This window comes from Trichomonas vaginalis, chromosome IV (genome assembly GCF_026262505.1).
Source record: "Trichomonas vaginalis G3 chromosome IV, whole genome shotgun sequence".
NCBI classification, from domain to species: domain Eukaryota; phylum Parabasalia; order Trichomonadida; family Trichomonadidae; genus Trichomonas; species Trichomonas vaginalis.
In genome coordinates this window covers 2,034,350-2,055,504 of record NC_067206.1, presented here as the reverse complement: position 1 = coordinate 2,055,504, position 21,155 = coordinate 2,034,350, and the positions used below count along the sequence as shown (strand labels likewise).

Below are 21,155 nucleotides of genomic sequence, written 5' to 3'. Positions count from 1 at the left end.
CTTTAATTAATATTTAAAAACGTGCTCTATCAAAAGTTCCAAAAATTCAATATTTTAGCTTTTCTGAGGTGTCACTTTTGATGAATTTCTGTTTACAACAGAACGAAAGAAGAAAGGGTTATGAATGCGGATGGCTTAAATAGGGAACTTGTTAAAAACGGTCTCGGAATATATGAAATGCCAGCAGATGAGGTACAAGAAACTCCACAGGAAGAAGTTCAGATACAACCAGACATGGAAGAAATAGTTCAGCAACAACAGCTAGAAGAGCCTGAAGGAAACGAACAAGTCCCTCCTTTGGAAACTAACTTCACAGAACTAGATGAAGATTTGGAACAGCCGAAAAATCTTGACCCTCAACAAGAGTATGCGGAGAATATGGAATCTTTCCAAGAGTCTAAGAAAAATTCAGCTGACATAGTAGAAGAATATCGAAAAATGTTCGCCGACATACAAAAGACTCCAACATCAGATGAAAATATTCAGCATAGAATGGAAGAACTGAAAGAAAATGTACGCAAATACAACAATCCTTTTTACTTACGACCATATAACGTTCAATCTTTGGCTGAACTCGGTGAAAATAAAAGGTTAAATTTCAACAAAACATATAGAAATGAAACATTGTTTAAAGTTCATTCAGAACCTAACCAATATGGAAACAAACCTACTTTTGTTTCTGCAGACTATGGAACTACAATGAGATGGGGTCATAAAGCTAATCCGGATAGGTGGTTCATAAACTTACAACCACAATTCCAAGAAGTTGTAGACGCAATGGAAGTGAATGGTGAACCAGATATAGCTGGTATTTTCAGCGCGGCTTTAATGCCATTGAAAGATATGAAACATGCAGATATTTTGGACCAGTATGAAATGAACATGGCTGATGGAAATATAACACCTGACGTTCTAGAACATTTATCTCAAAGAACTACACAGAACCATAGAGATGGTATATTTGGTGAAGAGTTTAGAAAGAAAGTTAGGGAGAGAGAAGGAAGAGAACCTATTGTACATGACCTTGCAAACGAAAGTTTACAAAATGTCATAAAAACTTACTTTGCAGACAATGAACTGAGAAGGGATGAATATTTAAGAAAACTCAAATGGACAGTACCAAATGAAATGTTAGTATTGAAAAACATGTTCCTTGACAAAATAAAACCAACTACAGAAATAAATGACGCAAGACTGAAACATTGGGTAAAAGCTTTCCCATTCACAAAAGATATTATTGGTAACATGGAAAGAAAACCAGAATGGCTACAAAAACATATATTTGGAAACGAGCATATTCCATATGGACAAGCTATATTTGAAGAGCTTGAACCGGAAACTCAGGAAAGAGTCATGCAAACAATAAGCGACGACTCAAATACAAACTATGACAAAATCTTTCTAGGATATAGGTTACCTGAGATGGGCGACCAGAGCCCAAAGGCAAAAAGGACATGGGAAATTTACAACATACTAGGTGAACATGAGGCAAAGATGCAACAACTTGAAGCAGAGGGCAAGTTACCAAAAGCGACACCAAAGAAGAAGAGTAGAACAAAGTGAAAGTAGTGAAGAAGTAACTTCATCTAGTGAAAGTAGTGGCAATGAAGGAAAAAGAAGAGTTAAAAACTCAGTCAGGAAGAAAGTAAAGCTTGGTCCGAGTGGGTTCTTTTATGATATATAAATCCAACTATTCTATATTTTTACCCATATGAAATGTACGCCGCTCAGAATATAACGCCAACAGTTTTGGATGCCATGAACGGAAATGTTTCCGAATGGTATAACGAATGCGACAATGCCATTAGAAGGTCAGAAATAGTTCCTGGAACTTACGAATATACAACTGCTGTTTCTTATGGAAACGTAGGTGAGTTTGGAGAAGGTTCTTCAACAACAGTAGATATTGCTTGCGACAGGTTTCATATTATTTCTATTGACAACTCATTCTTATACGTGGAACAAGACATTGAAATAAAACCTTCTGCCAAGTTGTCTGACAAGAAAGGTTGCAATGGAATTTTCTATGTCGGATACCAATATGCTCCAGAAGTTTTCATGGGATATAAGATATATTCTAACTCTGACTTAGTTCAAACAGTAACATGGGCAAACTATGAATGGTTCGCTTTGAGAAACTCAGTACAACCACAAGCTAGAGAACAAACAGACCAGTATGCAAATATTGAGAAAATAAGAAGACTTGACCCTAACGTTCCAGGAGTTTATGTTAACCTTTCTGGACAAACTGCAGCAGCAGTAACCAAAGTAAAAACTGAAACTTAGAGTTCCTTTGTCATCTTTCCTCATCTTCAGGTTTTTTAAGATACTTGCCAAACTGGGCAGGAAAAATTTCTATCGAACTTACTCCAAGCAAAAATAACTTAGTCATTGCACCAACACAAGACCCATTCACTATTACAGACGTAAAGGGAACAAATCAAACGTCATTCGCCGAATTTTGCAAAGACAAAGTTGACTTAGACTTTGGTTTCTCAAACTTCAACAATGAAGTAAACTATTATTTCAATGCTGCTGGAACTGCTTGGGACCCAGTTAAGTTCACATGCGAAAAATTTGAATGCAAGAGAATAGAAAGCAGACTTGCAGTCTATATGTTGGACCCAGATATTTCAAATGCTTTAGCTGCCAAATATATTGCAGTTCCACTTATGTTCCCTATACACCAAATATCTGTCAAAGACTTTGCAGGTGAAGTTGGAAACCAAAGTGCTGACCCAGGTGCAAGAACAGATATTGCTTTAACAACTGCAATGAAACATGCAGATACTATGTTTGTACTGTTCAGACGAACTATAAATGACTATTCTTGTTTCTACAACCCCGGTATTAAATATCATATAAACATAGATGGCAAATATTATCCAAGAGAAGAATATTCTACAGTTGAGGATATGAGGTCATACAACTTGACATTAGATGCTATGAACTTTAACAAACAACTTCACAACAACCATTAACCCTGAAATGCAAAGTTCTATTATGCCATATGTGAAAGTATGGACTCATACAGGAGGTCAAAAAACTCAATATACAAATGGAGACCGTTCAAACTTTTGGCTCGGCATTCCATTTGCTGACTCAGAAGACTTTATGGGTGGTATTTCAACTGTTGGTACTGTACAAATACAATATATACTGGTGACAGAGACGGTCCAGATGAACTGAGAGCAAAGAAGTTTACAAAACCAATAGCACTTTTCACGGAAGATGCTCTTTTGAGATTCGTTCGATGAAACCTGCTGGGGCTCCTCAGATTGGCATAACGACAGCTTCCATCGAGCAGATTTTGGCAGCAGGTCAGTAAGTTGTTCTTGAACTGACTTCTCTCCGTCAAATATTGACAGTAGCCAGTTTTGACATAATATTGTAAGATAAACTTTCCTTTAGAAATATCTGTAAGTTTTGTTGTTATATTTTTGTCAACGTCAAGAACTTTCACCATTTCAGTTATACCAACTTTCTTTGCTTTATGGAAATATTTTGGTTCAGCAAATATTGCTATTCTATAACATTTACCATTGTTTGTATAAAGAACTATTCTGTCAATGTATTTGTATTGTTTGTGTGTGTAAACTTTGTTCTGCTTCAATTCGAAGAGATACTCGAATACGTCCATCTTTTTATTCTAAGTAAAATGTCATTTCCGAAAAATAGAAGCGTGAGTGTTTCAAAAGGTTTAATGGCGGTGGCAGATGTGAAGTTAAATTCACCAACTCAAACAAACAGTCAAAGTGTTATTGTCAATGTCAAAGACAGAGATGTTGAAGTGGGGAAACCATACGAAGACAAAGATGGTATAACAATTGTTCCTGTAAAAGAACCAACATATCCTGAAGTTAGCAGAGACTTAAGTTCTGTTGCAGATATTCGAAACGACTACAACAACTGAAAGACAAACTTCAAACTCAGGAGAAGATTTGTCAAGCTTTAGGTATAATGTTAAACTTGGTCGAACACAACCCTGTAAAAGTGAACTCATATGTCATTGCACCTCATGAAGTCTTGAAAGAACTATTGAAACTTTTGACAGAGGCAGACGATATAAACATCAAAGAAATAGAACCCGACATTAGTTGCTGTGGTGTTTCATATAATGTCATTGACAAGATATACGTTATGAAAGGAGGTGAAACGTTGAACTTAAAGTATAGTTTCCCAGACGTCATAAAAATATTTGACGACCACAACATTTCATTAAAATTTATTTGCTAAGTAAATGGCAGAAGATATAATGGTTTATACTATTACGACTAAAAACCCTGAGTCATATAATTCTATAACAACAAACTTACAAAGTCCTCAAGGACGGTATTGTAAACTAACTTTAAACACAATGACGACTAAAGCCTGTTTTGCTCTTTTGACACCAGAAGACTTTATTGTTGTGAATGGTAAAAAATACTCCTTTGAAGATACTTACTCAGATATACCACCAACAGGTTTTGTTGACTTATTTAATACTTTAAGGACGGGTGTAACATGTGCTGCAACTAGAGCAGGTTTCATTATGTTTGGATGTCCGACTGAGTTTACTATAAACGATATGAGCTATAATACAAAACTTATTTCTGGTTTTTACTACCAACAGTTTCCTATAACAGGAAAAGGTGTCATACAAGGAATGTCTATTCCATTGACATTAAGCACACCAATCTTATATATTGTTTCAAACTTAGGTTCAAAGTGTTATTCGAATGTCGACAGAAACTATTATGACCAAAAGATACTTATGCGTATAAACAATACTTTCTCTGCTGGTTTGCCTATTGTTCATTCGAATGCAGAATTTTCAACCTTAGTGAACTCAAACACTTTGGCAAGTATAACGTTGACATTAGTTGACGCAAACTTTGTTCCTGTAAAACTTTTATGTCCTATGTATTTGTCAATGACGGCAGAAAGTTTCGAATTGGAAGATGCAACTGGTGAAAGTATTGTATTACAAGAACAACTTCAACAACAAATAGCTCAAGAACAACAAATGCAACAAATGCAACAACAAAGTCAAGAATAAAAAAAATATTTTTTTTATTTTTATAAAAATGTACAGAATAGATGTTTCAGATTTTTATGACTTCCAAGCATTCAGAAATATGTGTCCATTTCGAGACTATAACAAAGCAGTCGAGAATTTGAAACGTTTAGTCATTTATGTCGACTCTGCCCCAGAATGTTATGTTATGAAAGAATGGGATGTAGTCTTTAACAAACCTAAAGCGACAATAGTTTCAGAACAAGAATGTAGACAGAAACTTAAGAAAATAAAAGTCGTACAAGTTGGCATGAAGATGTTAGATGCTTGGGATATCTTATTGTCAAAGTTAGAAGATTTTTCAGTTCGAGGTATAAAGTTCTATACACCTTCTCCAAACTTCTATTCTATCTTCACTGGATATAAATACGAACAAGTAGAATGGAAAGAAAATATTATAGAAGCTTGGTTAGACCATGTCAAAGAAATTATATGCAATGGAAACGAAAGAGTCTATGAGTATATCTTATGTTGGTTTGCAAACATCTTACAACATCCAAGTGCTAAAAATGAAACTGCTCTCATTATAATTGGAAAACAAGGAACAGGTAAGAACACATTCTTTACAGATATCTTATGCAAACTGTTAGAAGGTTATTCGAACCCGAATATGACAAACTTAGAAAACATCTGCGGTAAATTTAACTCTTCAATTGAGAATATGAAACTTATAGTATGTAACGAACTTCAAAGTATAGATACAACAAAAGTTTTGAACTCAGATGCTTTGAAGAGTCTTATAACAGACAAAGTTGGAGTTGTTGAAAGAAAGTATAAAGACCAAAGAGTTTGTGAAAATGTTGCAAACTTCATTATGGTTTCAAACAATGCTGTTCCGATGAAGTTAGAAAGTTCTGACAGAAGATATGTAGTTGTCAGAACGTCAGATTCTCATATGCAAGATACAGAATATTTTGACGACTTAGCAGAAACTTTGACATCTGACTTTTACAACCATTTGTTCTCATACTTTATGACATTAGATATTTCAAAGTTCAATCCAAGACAAATTCCACATACCGAAGAGAGACAAACATTGTTAGAAGCAAACAAGAGTGTATATGAACTGTTCATAGATGAAACTGACTTTGAGTGTTTAGATGAAAGGTCATTGTACGATTCGTATAAACAATATTGTCAAGAATATGGTTATATGACAGCGTCTAAACGAACATTCTTGGCAAATGTCAAAAGTCTTTTAGACGTACAGAATGGTGTATATACAAAGAAAAATTTTTATGAGTAAATTTTAAAAAAAATATTTTTTTATCCGATAGAAAAGATGGCAAAATTCATCTCAGTAAACAAGTACATGTCAGGACTTAAAGAAGAACTAGACCCATTCACATATTTGAATGTTTACTTCTACCATTTTGAAAAGTCTTCATTCAGCAAAGTTTGGAACATCGAACCAGTTAAGTTTGCTATTGTGACTAAAAATGGTGCGAAATTTGAAGACTTAGACATAGAAGGTTTGTTAGCAGTCAAAGAAAGTTTTGACAGAAGGTTTTCAAACCTTAAAGAAGGCAAAGCATACAAACTTGTTATACCTTATGAACCAAAGAAAGCAGACGACTATGAATATTATGAGTCTAAAGTTGTAGAAGTTCAAGGTAAATTGGGTAAAAAGATTTTAGAGTCTAAGCCAGTGTTTACTCCTAAAGAGGAAGAGAACATTGACATTGACCCAGAAATGTTCTAAAAATAAAATTTTATTTTTACATGTCAAATTTCTTTTTCTCTGGAACTGGTTCAGGTTCTTTCTTCTCTTCTTCTACTTTCTTTTCTTTCTTTTCTTTCTTCTTCTTTTCTGGTGGAGTTATGTCAAATTTGGCGCAACTATATTTATGTAAAAGTTCTTTGTCCTTTAATAGCTCTTCTATTCTGTTTTCTATTTCATCTTCAAGAACAGCGCATGTGTCTTCTTTGCATTCTAAGAACTTTTGTTGGACTTCATCTTTCCAATCGGCGTCATCTCTGTCAACAAGTCTGTCATTGACAAATTTTAAGACTTCTCTGCTTAATGTTTTATGGTTCTTGTCATATTCCCAGAAACAGAACTTTAGAACAAATTCACCTTTCTTGTTTACACTATGTAAGATTTTATGGTCGACAGATGTTTTGCTGTCGAAAAGCTTGTCTCGAATATAGATAGCGAAATCGCTAGACATTTTCTAAAAGATAAAAATTTTAATTTTTCTAAAAATATGTTAGAAAAAAAGTTTGCTGACATTGACAAAAAATTTGAGAATGTTTTAAACAAGAACAAGAGGAAGTTAGAAAATGCTCAGATAAAGCCTATACATGACAAGTTCTTATTTGCTCAGAATGGTATATACAGGTCTAATTGCACCACCTGGGTCGGGTAAGACTTTCACTTATCTTAAAATGGCTGCACAACAACAAGAACTAGATGAGAAGAACCCATTCTATGAGTTAGTTGTCATTTGTAGTACTTCTGGTCAATTTGACCAAACCGTCAATTCGTTCAAAGATATTATAAAGAAGTCTAAGTTAGTATGTATAAAGGATACTGAGTTGTTAGATTGGATAAAGAAGTACCAAAGAAGAGTTTTGAAGTATAATGCTATAAATGAGTATATAAATTCTAAGTTCAAAGACCCAAATGAGGAAATGCAGAGAATATTAGAGAAGAAACACTTCAGAAACAAACAGAAAGAGATAGAATACATTTCGAAGAAATTGCAATCTTACGATTGGAAGACTTACCCTCATAGATGTCTTCTTATCTTAGATGACTTTGCTTCTCATCCTTTGTTAAAGAATAGAGAACAAGATATGTGTCGAATTCTTAAGAAGCTCAGACACTTTAACATCTCAGTTGTCATTTGTGTACAGACAGCAAAGAGTTTAAGTAAGGATGTTAAAAGAATACTTACTGACATTATACTTTTCCCCGGATTGTCCGAAGACGATTTCATGGAACTTATGAAAGAGTCCATGGCAGGTAAGTTTGACAGATATGAACTATGGGAGAAGTACAAAGTCATACAAGACCCTCATACTTCTTTCAGAATTCATATCTACGCAAACAAAGTTCAAATTGTAAAAAGTCAAGCTTGAAAAATAAATGGTTCATTTACTCTGCTTGTTTGAAGTTGTCAAAATACTCTGTTATTTTTTCCTTCAGTAGCGGTAAGTCTTCTTTGAAGGTAAGTATTGTACAACCTTTCATATCATAGTGTGTTTGAGGTAACGTATCTTGAACTATTTGTTTCACATCTTCATTCGGTGTCATTGAAATCGGTAAGTTTTCGCGATAGAACCAATTTCTGTCAGATTTGTAAATCTTAGCAAGGTCGTAAAAGCTTTTGTTGTTTCTTCTGACTAAATGCAACATAACCATATCTTTATCTTCTTCATTTTCCATCTCTTCAGTATAAATCATATACTTATAGTTCTTTTCCTTTCCTTTTGGTACCGAACGTGGTATTCTTTTCTGAATGCTTTTGTCTTTTGCTTCAATGACTTCATCTTTTGCTTGAAGTTTCTTTTCCATCTCTTCACGTTCTTGTCTATGAATTTCGTCAAGAAGTCTGTAAACATGCCATGCATAACGAGGAGAAGCCCACATTGCAACTGCATTTACTAAAAGTCTATGTACATAATATCCTCTTAAATTTATTGGCAAATTTTTACGATTTTCATGTGTTTTATGCATGGCCGAAAAAAGTCGGTCTAGAGAAATTTCACTCAAAAGTTCTTGTGTGCTTTGGTTTTTGAACCAGTCGTCTGCGTGTTTAGTATCTGGAGCAAAACATGCTGTCAAAATACTTTGCATCTGGTACATATCGTCTTTGACCGAACGAATGAGACGGAGTTGTTTGTTAAACTGAACCCACTCGTATTCTTCATTTATGGCTTCATGAACGATAGCAGTTGTTGTGTTCTCTGATGTTGACATATCTGTCCTTACATACAAAATAAAAAAATAAATAAAAATAAAACTAACTTTATTTTTTCTGTCTTAAGGAAACTCATGATTTTCATAGAGTTTTGGCGACCTAGATAAAAGTCGGTCTCGCTGTTCTTCACTGTTTTCATAGAGTTTTGGCGACTAAGGTTTCTTACCTACTCGCTGTTCTTCTCTCGGTTTTCATACGGAATTCAGCAAAAATATATTTTATGTTAGAATGTTAGATCTAACATGTTTTCTAACACGTTTCCTAACATGGTCTAAAACACACAAAACTCATGAATTTTCAAGACTTCATCGAACTTAAATGTTTTGTCAAGACTTCATTGTAAATGACCAAAAATATATTTTATGTTAGAATGTTAGATCTAACATGTTTTCTAACACGTTTCCTAACATAACTATTTACAAGCGTTTTACATGGTATATGTTGCGATGGTTCATGACTTTAAACAGTTTTGTAGCTTCTATTTCTTCTTTTAGTACATCGAATGTTTTAACAATGCCGAAGGTTTCTTTATATTTCTTCTTGACGTCAGATAGAAGGAAATCTTCTGCTGTTGGATAGTTTTTGTTCAGAAATGCTAACATGTCCATTTTATCTTCTGCTGGTTTTTCTGCTTCTTTCTTTAAGTCTGCATAGTCGTTTCTCATTCTTTCTATCTCTTTGACGGAGTAGTTATATCTCCTCATTGCTGCTTTACATTTAGAACATTGCGGGTTCATTTTTGCGTTATATTCTGAAACCTTACCAGCTAAAACAACTAAAGCGTCAATTGCTCTCTTCATCTCAAACATAGCGGGTCTTATTTGTTTGTTCCATACTTTACCTCTTCTATCTTCATCTCTTATCTGCCATACACATTCAGCAACTAACGAAACAAAGTTGTCGTAGGTCTTAAACTCCCCCGATTTATATATGTCAGAGATGTTCTTATATACCATGTCGCAATCTTTGTCCATAACCTTATGGTTGCAATGAAATCCTAGAAACTCATAGTTTACCTTTCGTATGAACTTCTTTATTTCTACTGAGTCAGTTGCTTTGACTTCTATTTCATCGAATTCAGGAATAGTGAGCTTTTGTTGCTGAATTTCAGGTAGTTTAGGCAAATGGTCAATAATGTCCTCCATTTCATAAAGATACTGTTCATTTGTTTCATCTTTCGCACTACAGTCTAAATTACATGTTAAAAGTTCTTGCTTTATCTTCTGGATTTCTGTTTCAAAAGTATATGAAGAAGGAATGAAGCTTTTCATTTCTACTAACATTGACGTAGGATTCATGACTAAAGAGTTTGGTGCTGTTGTTTGAATTGTTGTTGTGCCGATTGTTGACATTTTTATTTTTTTATACAAAATAAAAAAAATAAAAAAAATAAAACTAACTTTATTTTTTATTTCGGGAAAATTCATGATTTTCGAGAGTTTTAGACCATGTTAGAAAACGTGTTAGAAGACAGGTTAGATCTAACATTCTAACATAAACTTTATTTTTGGGTCCTTTACACTCATTACGAAGAAGTCTTGACAAAACATTTACGAAGAAGTCATGACAAAACATATACGCTCATTACGATGAAGAAGTCTTGACAAAACATTTACGATGAAATCATGACAAAACATTTACCCGACATTCTCGTCAAATACAAAATAAAACTAACTTTTTCATTAGATAACTGTTATTTTTTGACGAAGTGAACATTGACACTTCGTCAAAAAAATCCCTGAAATCATATCTTTACATACAAAATAAAAAAATAAAACTAACTTTTTCATTAGATAACTGTTATTTTTTGACGAAGTGAACATTGACACTTCGTCAAAAAAATCCCTGAAATCATATCTTACATACAAAAAAATACAAAATAAAACTAACTTTATTTTTTCTGTCTTAAGGAAATTCATGACAAAACATTTACCCGACATTCTCGTCAAATACAAAATAAAACTAACTTTTTCATTAGATAACTGTTATTTTTTGACGAAGTGAACATTGACACTTCGTCAAAAAAATCCCTGAAATCATATCTTACATACAAAAAAATACAAAATAAAACTAACTTTATTTTTTCTGTCTTAAGGAAATTCATGACAAAACATTTACCCGACATTCTCGTCAAATACAAAATAAAACTAACTTTTTCATTAGATAACTGTTATTTTTTGACGAAGTGAACATTGACACTTCGTCAAAAAAATCCCTGAAATCATATCTTACATACAAAAAAATACAAAATAAAACTAACTTTATTTTTTCTATCTTAAGGAAATTTATGAAAATTCAAGAGGTTAGAAAACGTGTTAGATCTAACATTCTAACATAAATTATATTTTTGGTCCGGGAACAACTTTCTCTCAATTGGAGCTGTAGCATAATCTTTGCGTAAGCGGTTCAGACCTTCTTCGAACTCTTGGTCTCTCTTCGATTGGGATTGAGATTGGAATTGCTGGGGTGGAGCTTGCTGGAACATCCAAGGGTTGGGGAAGTAAGGCATAGGCAGAGGAGGGTAGTTCGGGAAGCCTTGTGGTGGAAATTGGTAGTAATTTGGTGGAGGTACTTGCTGGAACTGAGCTTGCTGAGGAGACTGTTGTGGTTCTTTAGGTTCATCTGGTTTGGGAATGGACTGGGTTGGTGGGACGTGGGACATTCGTTTGTGTCCTGTCAGAAGGAAGAACTTTTCCTGTTGGAAGGAAAAACTTTTCCTGTTGGAAGGAAAAACTTTTTCTGTCGGAAGGAAAAACTTTTTCTGTTGGAAGGAAAAACTTTTTCTGAAGTTCGACCAAAAAGTTCTCAATTTTCGAAAATTTGAATGGTTTACGGACGGACAACTGGAAAAATTTTTTCTGTCTTAAGGAAAAATTTTTTCTGTCGGAAGGAAAAATTTTTTCTGTCGGAAGGAAAAACTTTTCCTGTTGGAAGGAAGGACTTTTTCTGTCGGATGGAAGGACTCGGAATGCCAGAAGGATTTGACGAGGCAGTTTACCTAATTTAAATAAACGACTGCGTAAAAGACTACTTGCGCAAGGTCATGAAGCCCAAGGTCAAGTTCACCACTATTTCTGGAAGGGCTGTCTTGAATCTCGAGACTTCGACTGAAATTCCAATTCAAATACCAGACGGGACAGCCTACGACGACATAAAGCAAGCAAAGAAGGAAGCTCGTGTTAAGTTCCTAAACAAACGTCCTTGGATACTACTTCCAAACAGAGAGAGTCCAATTCCACGAATTATACAAATTCTCAGAGCACTGTTCCACTTCTCGGGTCAACCATTCTACATAACCTGTGAAGGCGACATCCAACCAGTTCAGTAAACCTTAACGTTTAACTGCACTTTTTTATGTTTTTTGTGAAAGTGTCAAAAATAAATTGTTTTCATGAGTTTTCTACGATGTTAGAAAACGTGTTAGATCTAACATGCTAACATAAACATTATTTTTCAATACTTTTTCAGCACTTTTCCGTAGTTATATATGAAAGACAATTCGAGATAAAAGTCATAGTACAATGGAATAATATGTTGCACACCATTTGTTGTGAACCAAACTTGAAAGTCAGAGAAACTGTTACTAGGTGGTTCGTAGAATTTAGAAGCAAAGTCATAAAAGTCCTTACCAATACATAGAAAACTATTGTTGCTTGAACTGAAACTTGCATGACACATAACATTTTGAGGGTCAAACACGTTTCTATAAACTGTCAAATCTGCTGGTGGAAGTATAAATTGAAATGGACCATCTGGTGGTAATGGTTCGTTCTGGTTTAGTAACCGAAGAAATTGTGCCCAAGAACGTTTGTCTACTTTCCAAAATAAAAACTCTGTATCTCTTGGAGGGTTAATTTCAATCTTTTGAAATGAAACGGTGGAGTTCATCTTGTCATATTCTAGTTTCAGATAGTATGTTCCATTTAGTAAAGAGTCGTATTTTTCTTGAAATTCCCAATAATATTTGTTCATTTGAGTTTGAAAGTCATTTAGAGTTTTCTCAAGACTTTCGTCTGAACGAACTGTAAAGATTCTCATTTCGTCAAATTTGTCTATTAGACCATCAGAACCTTTATACTGCCCATGAAAATATACTGCGAACATAAATGCGTTAGTTCTATTTGAAAACAAAACTCTTCTAAATCCTATTGCCTTTGCATCTGAAGGACTTTGAAGCCAACGAATTGGATAGTCAAACCTGTATACTCGGGATGAAATTTCTTCATCTGAAATAGTCCTACCAGCATTTGTAAAGATATAGTCTAACGGTTTTGTATCTGCTACTTTTGTTCTTTGTTTTTCAACCTGAAGCATTTAATATATGTAAAAATATATTGTTTTAAAATGGTATGCCATTTCATATTTCTCATCTAACAAACAAGTTTCCCAACGGTCTTCTCCAACAAACTCAGCGTACATTTCAAATAAAATTAAAAAAATGTCACTTTTTAAAAAATAAATTTTTACTTCATGCAATGTTTTATTTCTGTGCCGTCTTCAAGTATACCCCAATATTTCCTTTTCGATATTACATGAACTTCGGAAAATACCTTATCTAGCTTAAAACAGCCCATCTTTTCACCAACCATTCCCATTTCAATGAGTTTGTTGTATCCTTCTTCGTTCGTCATGAGTGCGTCAATGTTCTCATAGTAAACCACAACTTTCGATTTGACTTCGGAGAAGAATTTGTTGTAGTTGTCAAGGACTGCCTTTGCGAACTGAGGGTAAGACCAATGTTCGACAATAGGTTTTAATGTGGTTACTAAGCCACTTTGACCTTGAGTGAATTCGTACTTCAAAACAAAAGGAGAAAACCTTTCAACAAAGTTGTCGACCTTCTCATAATGTTTACTCTTCATCTCTTGAGGTTTCTTAATGGAATATCCCCATGTCGAATTCATAAGCAATTTGAGTGTCATTGCAAGTTTGGGGTTTGAAGCTTTCCTAATATCATACAGTTGTTGTATGACTTTTCCAACTGTATAGTTCCTTCCCGGGAACTCACCATCTTCGTTTGGAATTCCAGTCGGAATATATTGGACAAACCTCATGTATGCAGCGTTAAGGTCGACATAGTATATCTTTTCATCTGAGTCGAACTTGTCGCAACCAATTGGTCCAGTTTGTGGAAATTCAAGTGAGTCTCTTATCTTCTGAGAAACTTCTCCTGTTATCTCATAAACATCGTCGAAGCAACCTGTTTCATATAAAACCTTCTGACCTAACTCAGATGCTCTCCAATACAATTTGACGTCAATTGGATGTCTCAATGGAAGTTTGTTTATAGCATCTTGAAGTTCTTGCAACCTCATTGGAAGTTCTTCTGGTTCAGGTTGGTATCCGAACAATCCAACTCCTTGTGGAATTGTGTACTTCTTTTGTACTAGAACTTTGTCTGGAACAACTTTTGGTCTTGCTAACAATGAAAGTTTGTTTCGTCTTTTGGTACAAAAGTTTCTGTCAGCTTGTCATCTGGAATTGGTTCCAACAAACCTTTCTCGAAAAGAATGTTTACAGCTCTGACAATGTTGCACTTGCCTTTTCCGAACAATGGGTTTGTAAGACTTTCGTTCAACATGAAGTGGTTGTGGACAATTACAATCTTCAACCATGGTAAATTGAACTCAACAACATAGTCGTCATGTGAAGAACCTTTAGCTGTAGGTATGCTGACTCGGATATTGACATTTGCCAACGGTGCAATTTTTGCCAATTGACCTCTGAGAATGTACCTTGTCTTCACACATGACTCAAGATACTTCATCTTCTCTTCTGTAACAAGACCAGAGTTCCTGAGACATGTAAGAATGCAAGGTTCGTTGACAATTGTTTCAATTGAATTGTAAATTCCATACCTTGTCAAGTCAATGTCAGACTTATTTATGAAGGGGAAGTATCCAGCATGTTGTCTGACTGCTTGAGGGTTAGGTTGGTACCATTCGAACTTGACACTTGCAATTCCTTCAATTGCATTCAAAATGTCTGAGTCGGAGTCAACCATTTGTTCTCTCTTTGTAGTCTTGAAAGCGTCAAGAAGCATTGCAGCTGTTGTGACATTGCCATGTGCATAGTAAATGTGACCATCCAAATCTGTTATGGTCAATCTGAGATTGTATCCTTTCTTATTTCCATCTTGAATTGCAGCAAGTACACCCATGAAGCCTTCTTTGTTCTTTCCTTCGTCAAAGTTTACTGTAAAGGTTCGACCAGATGTAATTTGACTTCTAACTTCACGGTACTTCTCATATGCATATCTTGTTCTTTCCATGGGAGCATGACCATCCTCTGCACTACCTTTTTTCCTTCTCAAAGGATGCAATTGTTCGTCATGTTTCCAGTAGAATCTGGCAAAGCCGTCGTGTCCTTCAACTTGAGGTTCACTAACATCGAAAGGCATGTCCATAAGACGTTCTTCTTCTAACCTCTCTAGTCTGTTTGGATAATTTGCACGTGCTGTTTCCAAATCCATTTCGTAGCGAAGACCAGACAATTTGTCATAGACTTTTATGGGTCTTCCCTTCCTATATTTAAAATTCTTCGAAACTCTCCAACCATATCTTTGCAACTCTGTTTTTATTCTAGCAGATTTTCTATCCATTCTATATGGGGCATTTTTATAAAAATAAAAAAATATTTTTTTCTTTACTTAACATAACCGCCTGCTGCCATAAGTCTTTGACGCCAACCCATACCAGCTAATGAAGGTTGACTTGGTTTAGTTTCCAAACTAAACTTTGGTTTTGGTTTATCTTCAGTTTTTGGTTTTTCTTCTTCTATCGGTTTTTTGTCACTTTTCGGTTCCTCTGACTTTACTTCACTTGCAGGAACAGTTGTGTCGTCAACATCTTCATAAATATCATATGCCATTTGTTTTTGTTTTCCTTCAACTTTTTGTGTTTGTTGTAAAGTTTAGAATATTTCGACTCTAAGTCAATGAGATGTTCTATAATGAACTGTTGGTCAGTGAAGTAAACTTTTCCATCTGTTGTCTCGAAAGCTCCTTCAGACTTCAATATTTTATTTGTGAGAGTCTGTTTCTTTTTTGAGATACTTGCCGTTCCATTTTTATGAAAAGTGACTTTGTAGTTAGGGTTTGTATTTCCAGACCTGGCACTTTCTATTATTGAATTTTTCTCTTCATCTGTAAGTTCTTTGACAGGTTTTGACAATGGTTCTGAACTTTTTGTTTGTGGTGTCAAATCTACCGTTTCAACTTCTTCGGTCATTTCATCTCAGTAAAAAATTTTAGTTTGTTTGTTTTCAACTGGTTGTTGTTGTTTTTTAAGTCGGTCTAAAACTTCCTGAGGTATAGGAAGAACTTGACAAACACGTTGTGTAACTGCTGGAAGCCGACAAATCCATCTTGAACCCATTTGTCTCAATGCTGTATTGTTCATTTCATCTCAGTAAAAAACTTTACATTCCCCACGTTTGAGGCGGTTGAGGTTGGTTATTGTTTACCCATTGTTGTGCATGGTTATATCCTCTGTTAAAGAATCTTTCACCTTGGTCCATATAGTGTCCTGCTTGGTTATAGTAGTCATTTGCTTTGTTATAATAGTTTCCTGCTTGTCTTCCTACATTGTCCATCCATCCTTGAACTTTTCCTCTTGTTTCAGGATTTGGAATAAGATTTGTTGCATCTCGTGCTACATCCCAACCTTTCTGTACAGTTTGTATAATAGGTTGTGCTTTCTCTTTAAGTATACCTAATGTACTCAAAATCTTCCTTCCAACTCCAAATACACCTCTGGCTATTGTTCCCACTGCGGGTAAAAATCTAGATGCAACTCCTGCTAATGCGCCAAATAAACCCATTTCTTATAGGATAAAAATGACGAATCCAAACAAGGACCCCTATGTTTCTAAAGCGACAAAGAAAGCACTCATGATAAAAAATCTTTAGTTCAACACCAAATGCTTGGTTTATGGATATCTTGGAAAACATTCCGAGTATAGAGAAGATGGACCACCATACTGGCTAATATTTGTCGGTCAAAACACAAGATACTGTGAAGCCATACCATTACAGTCCAAAAGCTATTTTAGATATCTTAGCAGCTTTGACAATATTCGTTGACAAATACCATCCAACAAAACTGACATCTGACTGTGAAAGTTCTTTCAAATCAGATGATGTAAAAAACTATCTGCGTTCAAAAAATGTAAACCAATATTTCATTGTCGACCAAAACCATTCTGCTCTTGGTGTCATTGACGGTTGTATAAAAATGTTAAGAGACTTAAACCAACCACAAGGTGGTGAAGCAAATGAAATGTCATATGACGACAAATATAGACACTTCTCCATGGCAAAGATGAGACAAGTTTTAAATATTTACAATAGCCGTAAACAAAAAGGTTTGGGAAACCACTCCCCCGAAGAAATGAAAAACAACCCTGACTTAGAGAAAGACTATATATTTAATAATTTAGTCAAAAGAGACAAACAAGAAAGAATGCCGGGCTTCAAATTCAGAAAGGTGACAAAGTAAAAATAGAAATACCTAAACGCGACCCATATGAAAATACTATTGACTATGACAACAATGGGAACCCGACAGGTACTCACATTCGTGTTCGTAAAAATAGAAGAAAGTATACAAGAGAATATTATGAAGTTTTAGGCAAACATGGCAAAATGTACACACTGCAAGCAGAAGATAAAAACTACTATTGTCAGACCTCGTCGTTTCAAACTTGTCAAAGTTCAAGGTGTATACTTTCAAAGACAGTTCCTAACAAATATAAGACAACTCCTGACGAATATGCTAAAGAAGTTGAAAATGACGACTAAGCAATTCTATACCATGCGTAAACTGTCATGTAAGGTGGCATGTATTCTTTACCCAAGCCTGTTGGATTTGTTGTGAAAGTATGGACATGATTTCCTCCTGGTTCAGTTGGTCGACGAAAGTCTTTTTTGCTGAATGGTTATAATCTGGAGATAAAACGTCATTGCCAGCATAATATTCTGAGTTGTATAATGGGTGGTCTCTTAATGAGTGGCTATTGGTCGCCAGAAAAGTTTGTAGTTCCTGTATGAGTGTGCGGTGGAAGGTTTGCTTCTTTAATTTTCTTCGAACCACCTGTTTCCTTTGAAGAGTTTGCACAATACAAAAACCTGTCGACTATTTGTTCCCATGCACCAACACCAAACATTACTTGAGGACCTCTTGCTTCCATAGATTATAAATAGAACCTACTGGGTTCATTAAATCAAACATATGAGACATTATAGGATTGTCTCTTTTGAACTTAAAATATAGTGCAACTATTTCAGGTTTCTTCTGGTTTGTGTAAGAATATTTTTTTATAATATAATCTTATGTTTTCAGGGTAGGTAAAATCTTGACTATAATATTTATTTCTGTCATCTATATAATAGTATACTATTCTCGTTTTTTCTATGCATTATATCTTTTATATCTATAATATTCTAAATATAATGTTTGCTTTTGTTCATCTGCATGTAGTGTTCCTTCGTCATCTACATAGTCATAATAATATGGTGCTGGAGCTGGGTCAGGCAATGTCATATCTGCCATTTCATAAACTCGGAAATATTTCTTTTGTTCGTCTCCATATAAGTTTAAGTAGCAGTTGTTGTCTAATGGAACTTTAACTTGTGTACCATCATTCTTTATATAGCTTACATACATTTCATTGTTATTTTTCGGAATGAGTTTATACCGTATACCATTTCTTAAGGACTGTACAAACTGCCATCTAAAATATTTATTTTCTTCATTGACAGAAAAGTCACCAACAATAGTTTCAATATTTTTTGTTGTTCCTATCAAACTTTGGTATATTCCGTTGACATATGTTTTATCTGCTTTCTTTTCAAGGCTAACGTTTAAGTCTGTTATTTCAGAAGATGTATGTGTATGTCCAACGGCACTTTTACTGTTTAAGGTTTCTTGTAAGTCTGTTATTTCAGATATAGAATGTGTATGAGTCTTTTTAGAATATTCGTTTTCAGCTCTTGTCACTTCACTTGACATTTTATTGTCAACATATGTTTTGTCTGCTAGTTCAGGATGAGTATGTTCTTTTGTTGCATAAGCATTGTTAGCTCTTTCTTCTTCTTTTGCTATTGCATCGTCTACATATTCTTTGTCAGCTTTGTTGTCAACATCTGCTTTCAAAAGAAGTTCATTTATAGGTTTCTCGTTTAAAGTTCCTTTTGTTGGATTTATACAGACAGTATTGTTCTTCTTGTCTTGAAATAGAAACTCATCTTAAAGGGTTTAATGTCAGTTTTAAGTTTCCTTCTTTCAATGACTCAGATATCTTAGAATAGTTTGAAAAGTTTGTTGTGTTCTTATTTAGAGCTTGCATAATGAGTTGTCGGTTGTGTTGTATTTCTCTCATGGAAGCAATATCTTTCGACATTTTTATTCTAGATAAAATATGCTTTCAATAGAAAAAGAAAATTCAAGAGTTGCTACAACTAAACCATTAGATGAACTTTTTACTAATGTCGGTCAAAAGTTTGAGACAGAGACCGTAAAGCATGAAGGCTATCGTTTTGACTACCATTAAGATGGCTAAGAGACCCATCTGTCACAAAAGCTATTGGCTTTCGTAGAATGAAGTTCATTTCAGAAGCCATACATGGTTTTCCCATTTACGGTCGGTTTTGAAGTTCGATACTATAACAAAGAAAAACGTATGTATGAGAAATTTGAACAGGGAAAACTTTTACAAGTTAGTTTGCTTGTAAACTTAGAAACAACTCTTCAAGCTTTTCAAGAAAAAATAAACGATATCTATATCGAATATGCAAAACAGTATAACATTGACGAAGGAGAGTACCATCTCGATATTATTTATGACAGGAAAAATGCAACTGTTAAAATCAATAGAATAGAAGACCTTGGAGAAAACGTTTATATTTCTACAAAATATAACAACTTGGCATGGTATAGATTTATGAGGATGTTAAATCAGCCTGCAGCATATCCAGTACACCCAGACTTTTATGAAGTCGAAAACCCTAATGGAACATATGAAAATGTTTTCGACCCAGCTGCTATTATTGTTCATGCTTCATTTTCTGGCGCCCAAAACTCTTTCTTATGCTTGGCAAATGACTTTTACGAAAAACCTACAAAGTTATACGAACCACCAAGTGGAAGTATTTCAGACTTTCAAGTATGGTTTACTACAGATGGAAGAGAAAAGAATAATTCCATTATACCATGCGTTTTACTTAGAACTTAGTTTCATATACAACTACTATCGAACGGTAAAAATATAATTTTTTAATATACCGGTTGTGGTGTTGGATTTGGTTGCCAACTAGACTGTGGTGCAGGTTCAGGCTGTTGTATAACAGGAGCTTGCTCTTCTGGTTCAGGGTCTTTAGGTATAATACCAACAAACTGACCTACTCTTTTACCAATATTTTTGACTCCGTTCCAAATTCCTCTTCCTACGGTTTTTATTCCATTCCATATACCTCTTCCAACATTTCGAAAGAAGTTTCCTATCTTACTGAGAAACCCATTTTACTATATGTAAAAATCTAATGTCCGCCTAGTCTCTTACGTTTCCTGTTGAGTTCCATAGCATTCTTTAACTGGAGCTCATACATTCTGTTTCTCTCTGGTAGAAAACATATTCTGGGTCAACTCCTGTGTTCGCGTCATCTGCATAAAGTTGTTTATATCCCACTTCAGGGTTTGTATAAAACTCTTTCCATCTCATATTTGCATACCATGGTGGCAAACCTAACGCAGCGTCATTTGACATGGCAGTTTGCATTTGTACATCTGTTGGCACTTGACCATAGTTTGCCATCGCAGTTTGTATTCTAACTTCATTTGGAATATTCTCTGGGTTTGGTTGTCCAGGTTGCTGTGCATTCGCTAAGTTCTGTGCGTCCATTTAATATTAGATAAAAATATCTCTTACGAGTACATATACTGAACATTTGCAGGCATTGGTTCATCTTCATATTCTCTATATCTTTCTGCCACGTCAAAGAAATAAATGACACAATGGAAAAAACCTAAAACAAGTAGTCCTATTTCAAACCACATTTACTTACTAATAAAATTTCTTTGTTATGACACTTTCTCCGGTTTATAGGACCTCTCTCATATTCTATCTTGTCATATATAAACTCATAGTCATGTATGTCCTCTAACCATCTCATAACG

General features: G+C 34.7%; 10 protein-coding genes and 9 pseudogenes across 19 annotated transcripts, besides 3 other annotated features; 10 read left to right on the top strand and 9 right to left on the bottom strand.

Annotated features, from left to right (window-relative positions):
- The first annotated feature begins 62 nt into the window (after nt 1–62).
- Nucleotides 63–100: a mobile genetic element.
- Nucleotides 63–100: a terminal%2Cinverted (terminal inverted repeat of Banshee-A3 transposon ID:TVAGG3_0012480).
- A 542-nt stretch (nt 101–642) lies between these two features.
- Nucleotides 643–18,950: a mobile genetic element.
- On the top strand, nt 919–1,563 carry TVAGG3_0012470 (annotated as a pseudogene). The gene has a single exon. A coding segment is annotated over exon 1 (645 nt).
- On the top strand, nt 2,059–2,696 carry TVAGG3_0012460 (annotated as a pseudogene). Its single transcript has one exon. A coding segment is annotated over exon 1 (638 nt).
- TVAGG3_0012450 (protein of unknown function, DUF4106 family) lies at nt 3,961–4,236 on the top strand (the record flags this gene model as incomplete). Its single annotated transcript, XM_051219944.1, has 1 exon — nt 3,961–4,236. One exon carries the CDS (start codon nt 3,961–3,963, stop codon nt 4,234–4,236), a length of 276 nt encoding a protein of 91 aa, XP_051104930.1.
- On the top strand, nt 4,241–5,038 carry TVAGG3_0012440 (uncharacterized protein; the record flags this gene model as incomplete). Its single annotated transcript, XM_051219943.1, has 1 exon — nt 4,241–5,038. One exon carries the CDS (start codon nt 4,241–4,243, stop codon nt 5,036–5,038), a length of 798 nt encoding a protein of 265 aa, XP_051104929.1.
- Nucleotides 5,525–6,302, top strand: TVAGG3_0012430 (annotated as a pseudogene). Its single transcript has one exon. A coding segment is annotated over exon 1 (778 nt).
- TVAGG3_0012420 (protein of unknown function, DUF4108 family) lies at nt 6,339–6,758 on the top strand (the record flags this gene model as incomplete). Its single annotated transcript, XM_051219942.1, has 1 exon — nt 6,339–6,758. One exon carries the CDS (start codon nt 6,339–6,341, stop codon nt 6,756–6,758), a length of 420 nt encoding a protein of 139 aa, XP_051104928.1.
- TVAGG3_0012410 (uncharacterized protein) lies at nt 6,775–7,227 on the bottom strand (the record flags this gene model as incomplete). The annotated part of the gene is made up of 1 exon (XM_051219941.1): nt 6,775–7,227. The coding sequence occupies one exon, from the start codon at nt 7,225–7,227 to the stop codon at nt 6,775–6,777; it is 453 nt and encodes a 150-aa protein (XP_051104927.1).
- Nucleotides 7,445–8,140, top strand: TVAGG3_0012400 (protein of unknown function, DUF4106 family; the record flags this gene model as incomplete). The annotated part of the gene is made up of 1 exon (XM_051219940.1): nt 7,445–8,140. The coding sequence occupies one exon, from the start codon at nt 7,445–7,447 to the stop codon at nt 8,138–8,140; it is 696 nt and encodes a 231-aa protein (XP_051104926.1).
- TVAGG3_0012390 (uncharacterized protein) lies at nt 8,157–8,576 on the bottom strand (the record flags this gene model as incomplete). The annotated part of the gene is made up of 1 exon (XM_051219939.1): nt 8,157–8,576. The coding sequence occupies one exon, from the start codon at nt 8,574–8,576 to the stop codon at nt 8,157–8,159; it is 420 nt and encodes a 139-aa protein (XP_051104925.1).
- On the bottom strand, nt 9,516–10,334 carry TVAGG3_0012380 (annotated as a pseudogene). Its single transcript has one exon. A coding segment is annotated over exon 1 (819 nt).
- Nucleotides 11,312–11,644, bottom strand: TVAGG3_0012370 (uncharacterized protein; the record flags this gene model as incomplete). The annotated part of the gene is made up of 1 exon (XM_051219938.1): nt 11,312–11,644. One exon carries the CDS (start codon nt 11,642–11,644, stop codon nt 11,312–11,314), a length of 333 nt encoding a protein of 110 aa, XP_051104924.1.
- Nucleotides 11,936–12,310, top strand: TVAGG3_0012360 (annotated as a pseudogene). The gene has a single exon. A coding segment is annotated over exon 1 (375 nt).
- Nucleotides 12,436–13,296, bottom strand: TVAGG3_0012350 (uncharacterized protein; the record flags this gene model as incomplete). Its single annotated transcript, XM_051219937.1, has 1 exon — nt 12,436–13,296. The coding sequence occupies one exon, from the start codon at nt 13,294–13,296 to the stop codon at nt 12,436–12,438; it is 861 nt and encodes a 286-aa protein (XP_051104923.1).
- Nucleotides 13,446–14,297, bottom strand: TVAGG3_0012340 (DNA/RNA polymerases family; the record flags this gene model as incomplete). Its single annotated transcript, XM_051219936.1, has 1 exon — nt 13,446–14,297. One exon carries the CDS (start codon nt 14,295–14,297, stop codon nt 13,446–13,448), a length of 852 nt encoding a protein of 283 aa, XP_051104922.1.
- Nucleotides 14,841–15,454, bottom strand: TVAGG3_0012330 (annotated as a pseudogene). The gene has a single exon. A coding segment is annotated over exon 1 (614 nt).
- Nucleotides 15,628–16,211, bottom strand: TVAGG3_0012320 (annotated as a pseudogene). The gene has a single exon. A coding segment is annotated over exon 1 (584 nt).
- Nucleotides 16,402–16,803, bottom strand: TVAGG3_0012310 (uncharacterized protein; the record flags this gene model as incomplete). Its single annotated transcript, XM_051219935.1, has 1 exon — nt 16,402–16,803. One exon carries the CDS (start codon nt 16,801–16,803, stop codon nt 16,402–16,404), a length of 402 nt encoding a protein of 133 aa, XP_051104921.1.
- On the top strand, nt 16,820–17,782 carry TVAGG3_0012300 (annotated as a pseudogene). Its single transcript has one exon. A coding segment is annotated over exon 1 (963 nt).
- A 712-nt stretch (nt 18,951–19,662) lies between the features above and the next one.
- Nucleotides 19,663–20,114, top strand: TVAGG3_0012280 (annotated as a pseudogene). Its single transcript has one exon. A coding segment is annotated over exon 1 (452 nt).
- Nucleotides 20,115–21,155: the final 1,041 nt, after the last annotated feature.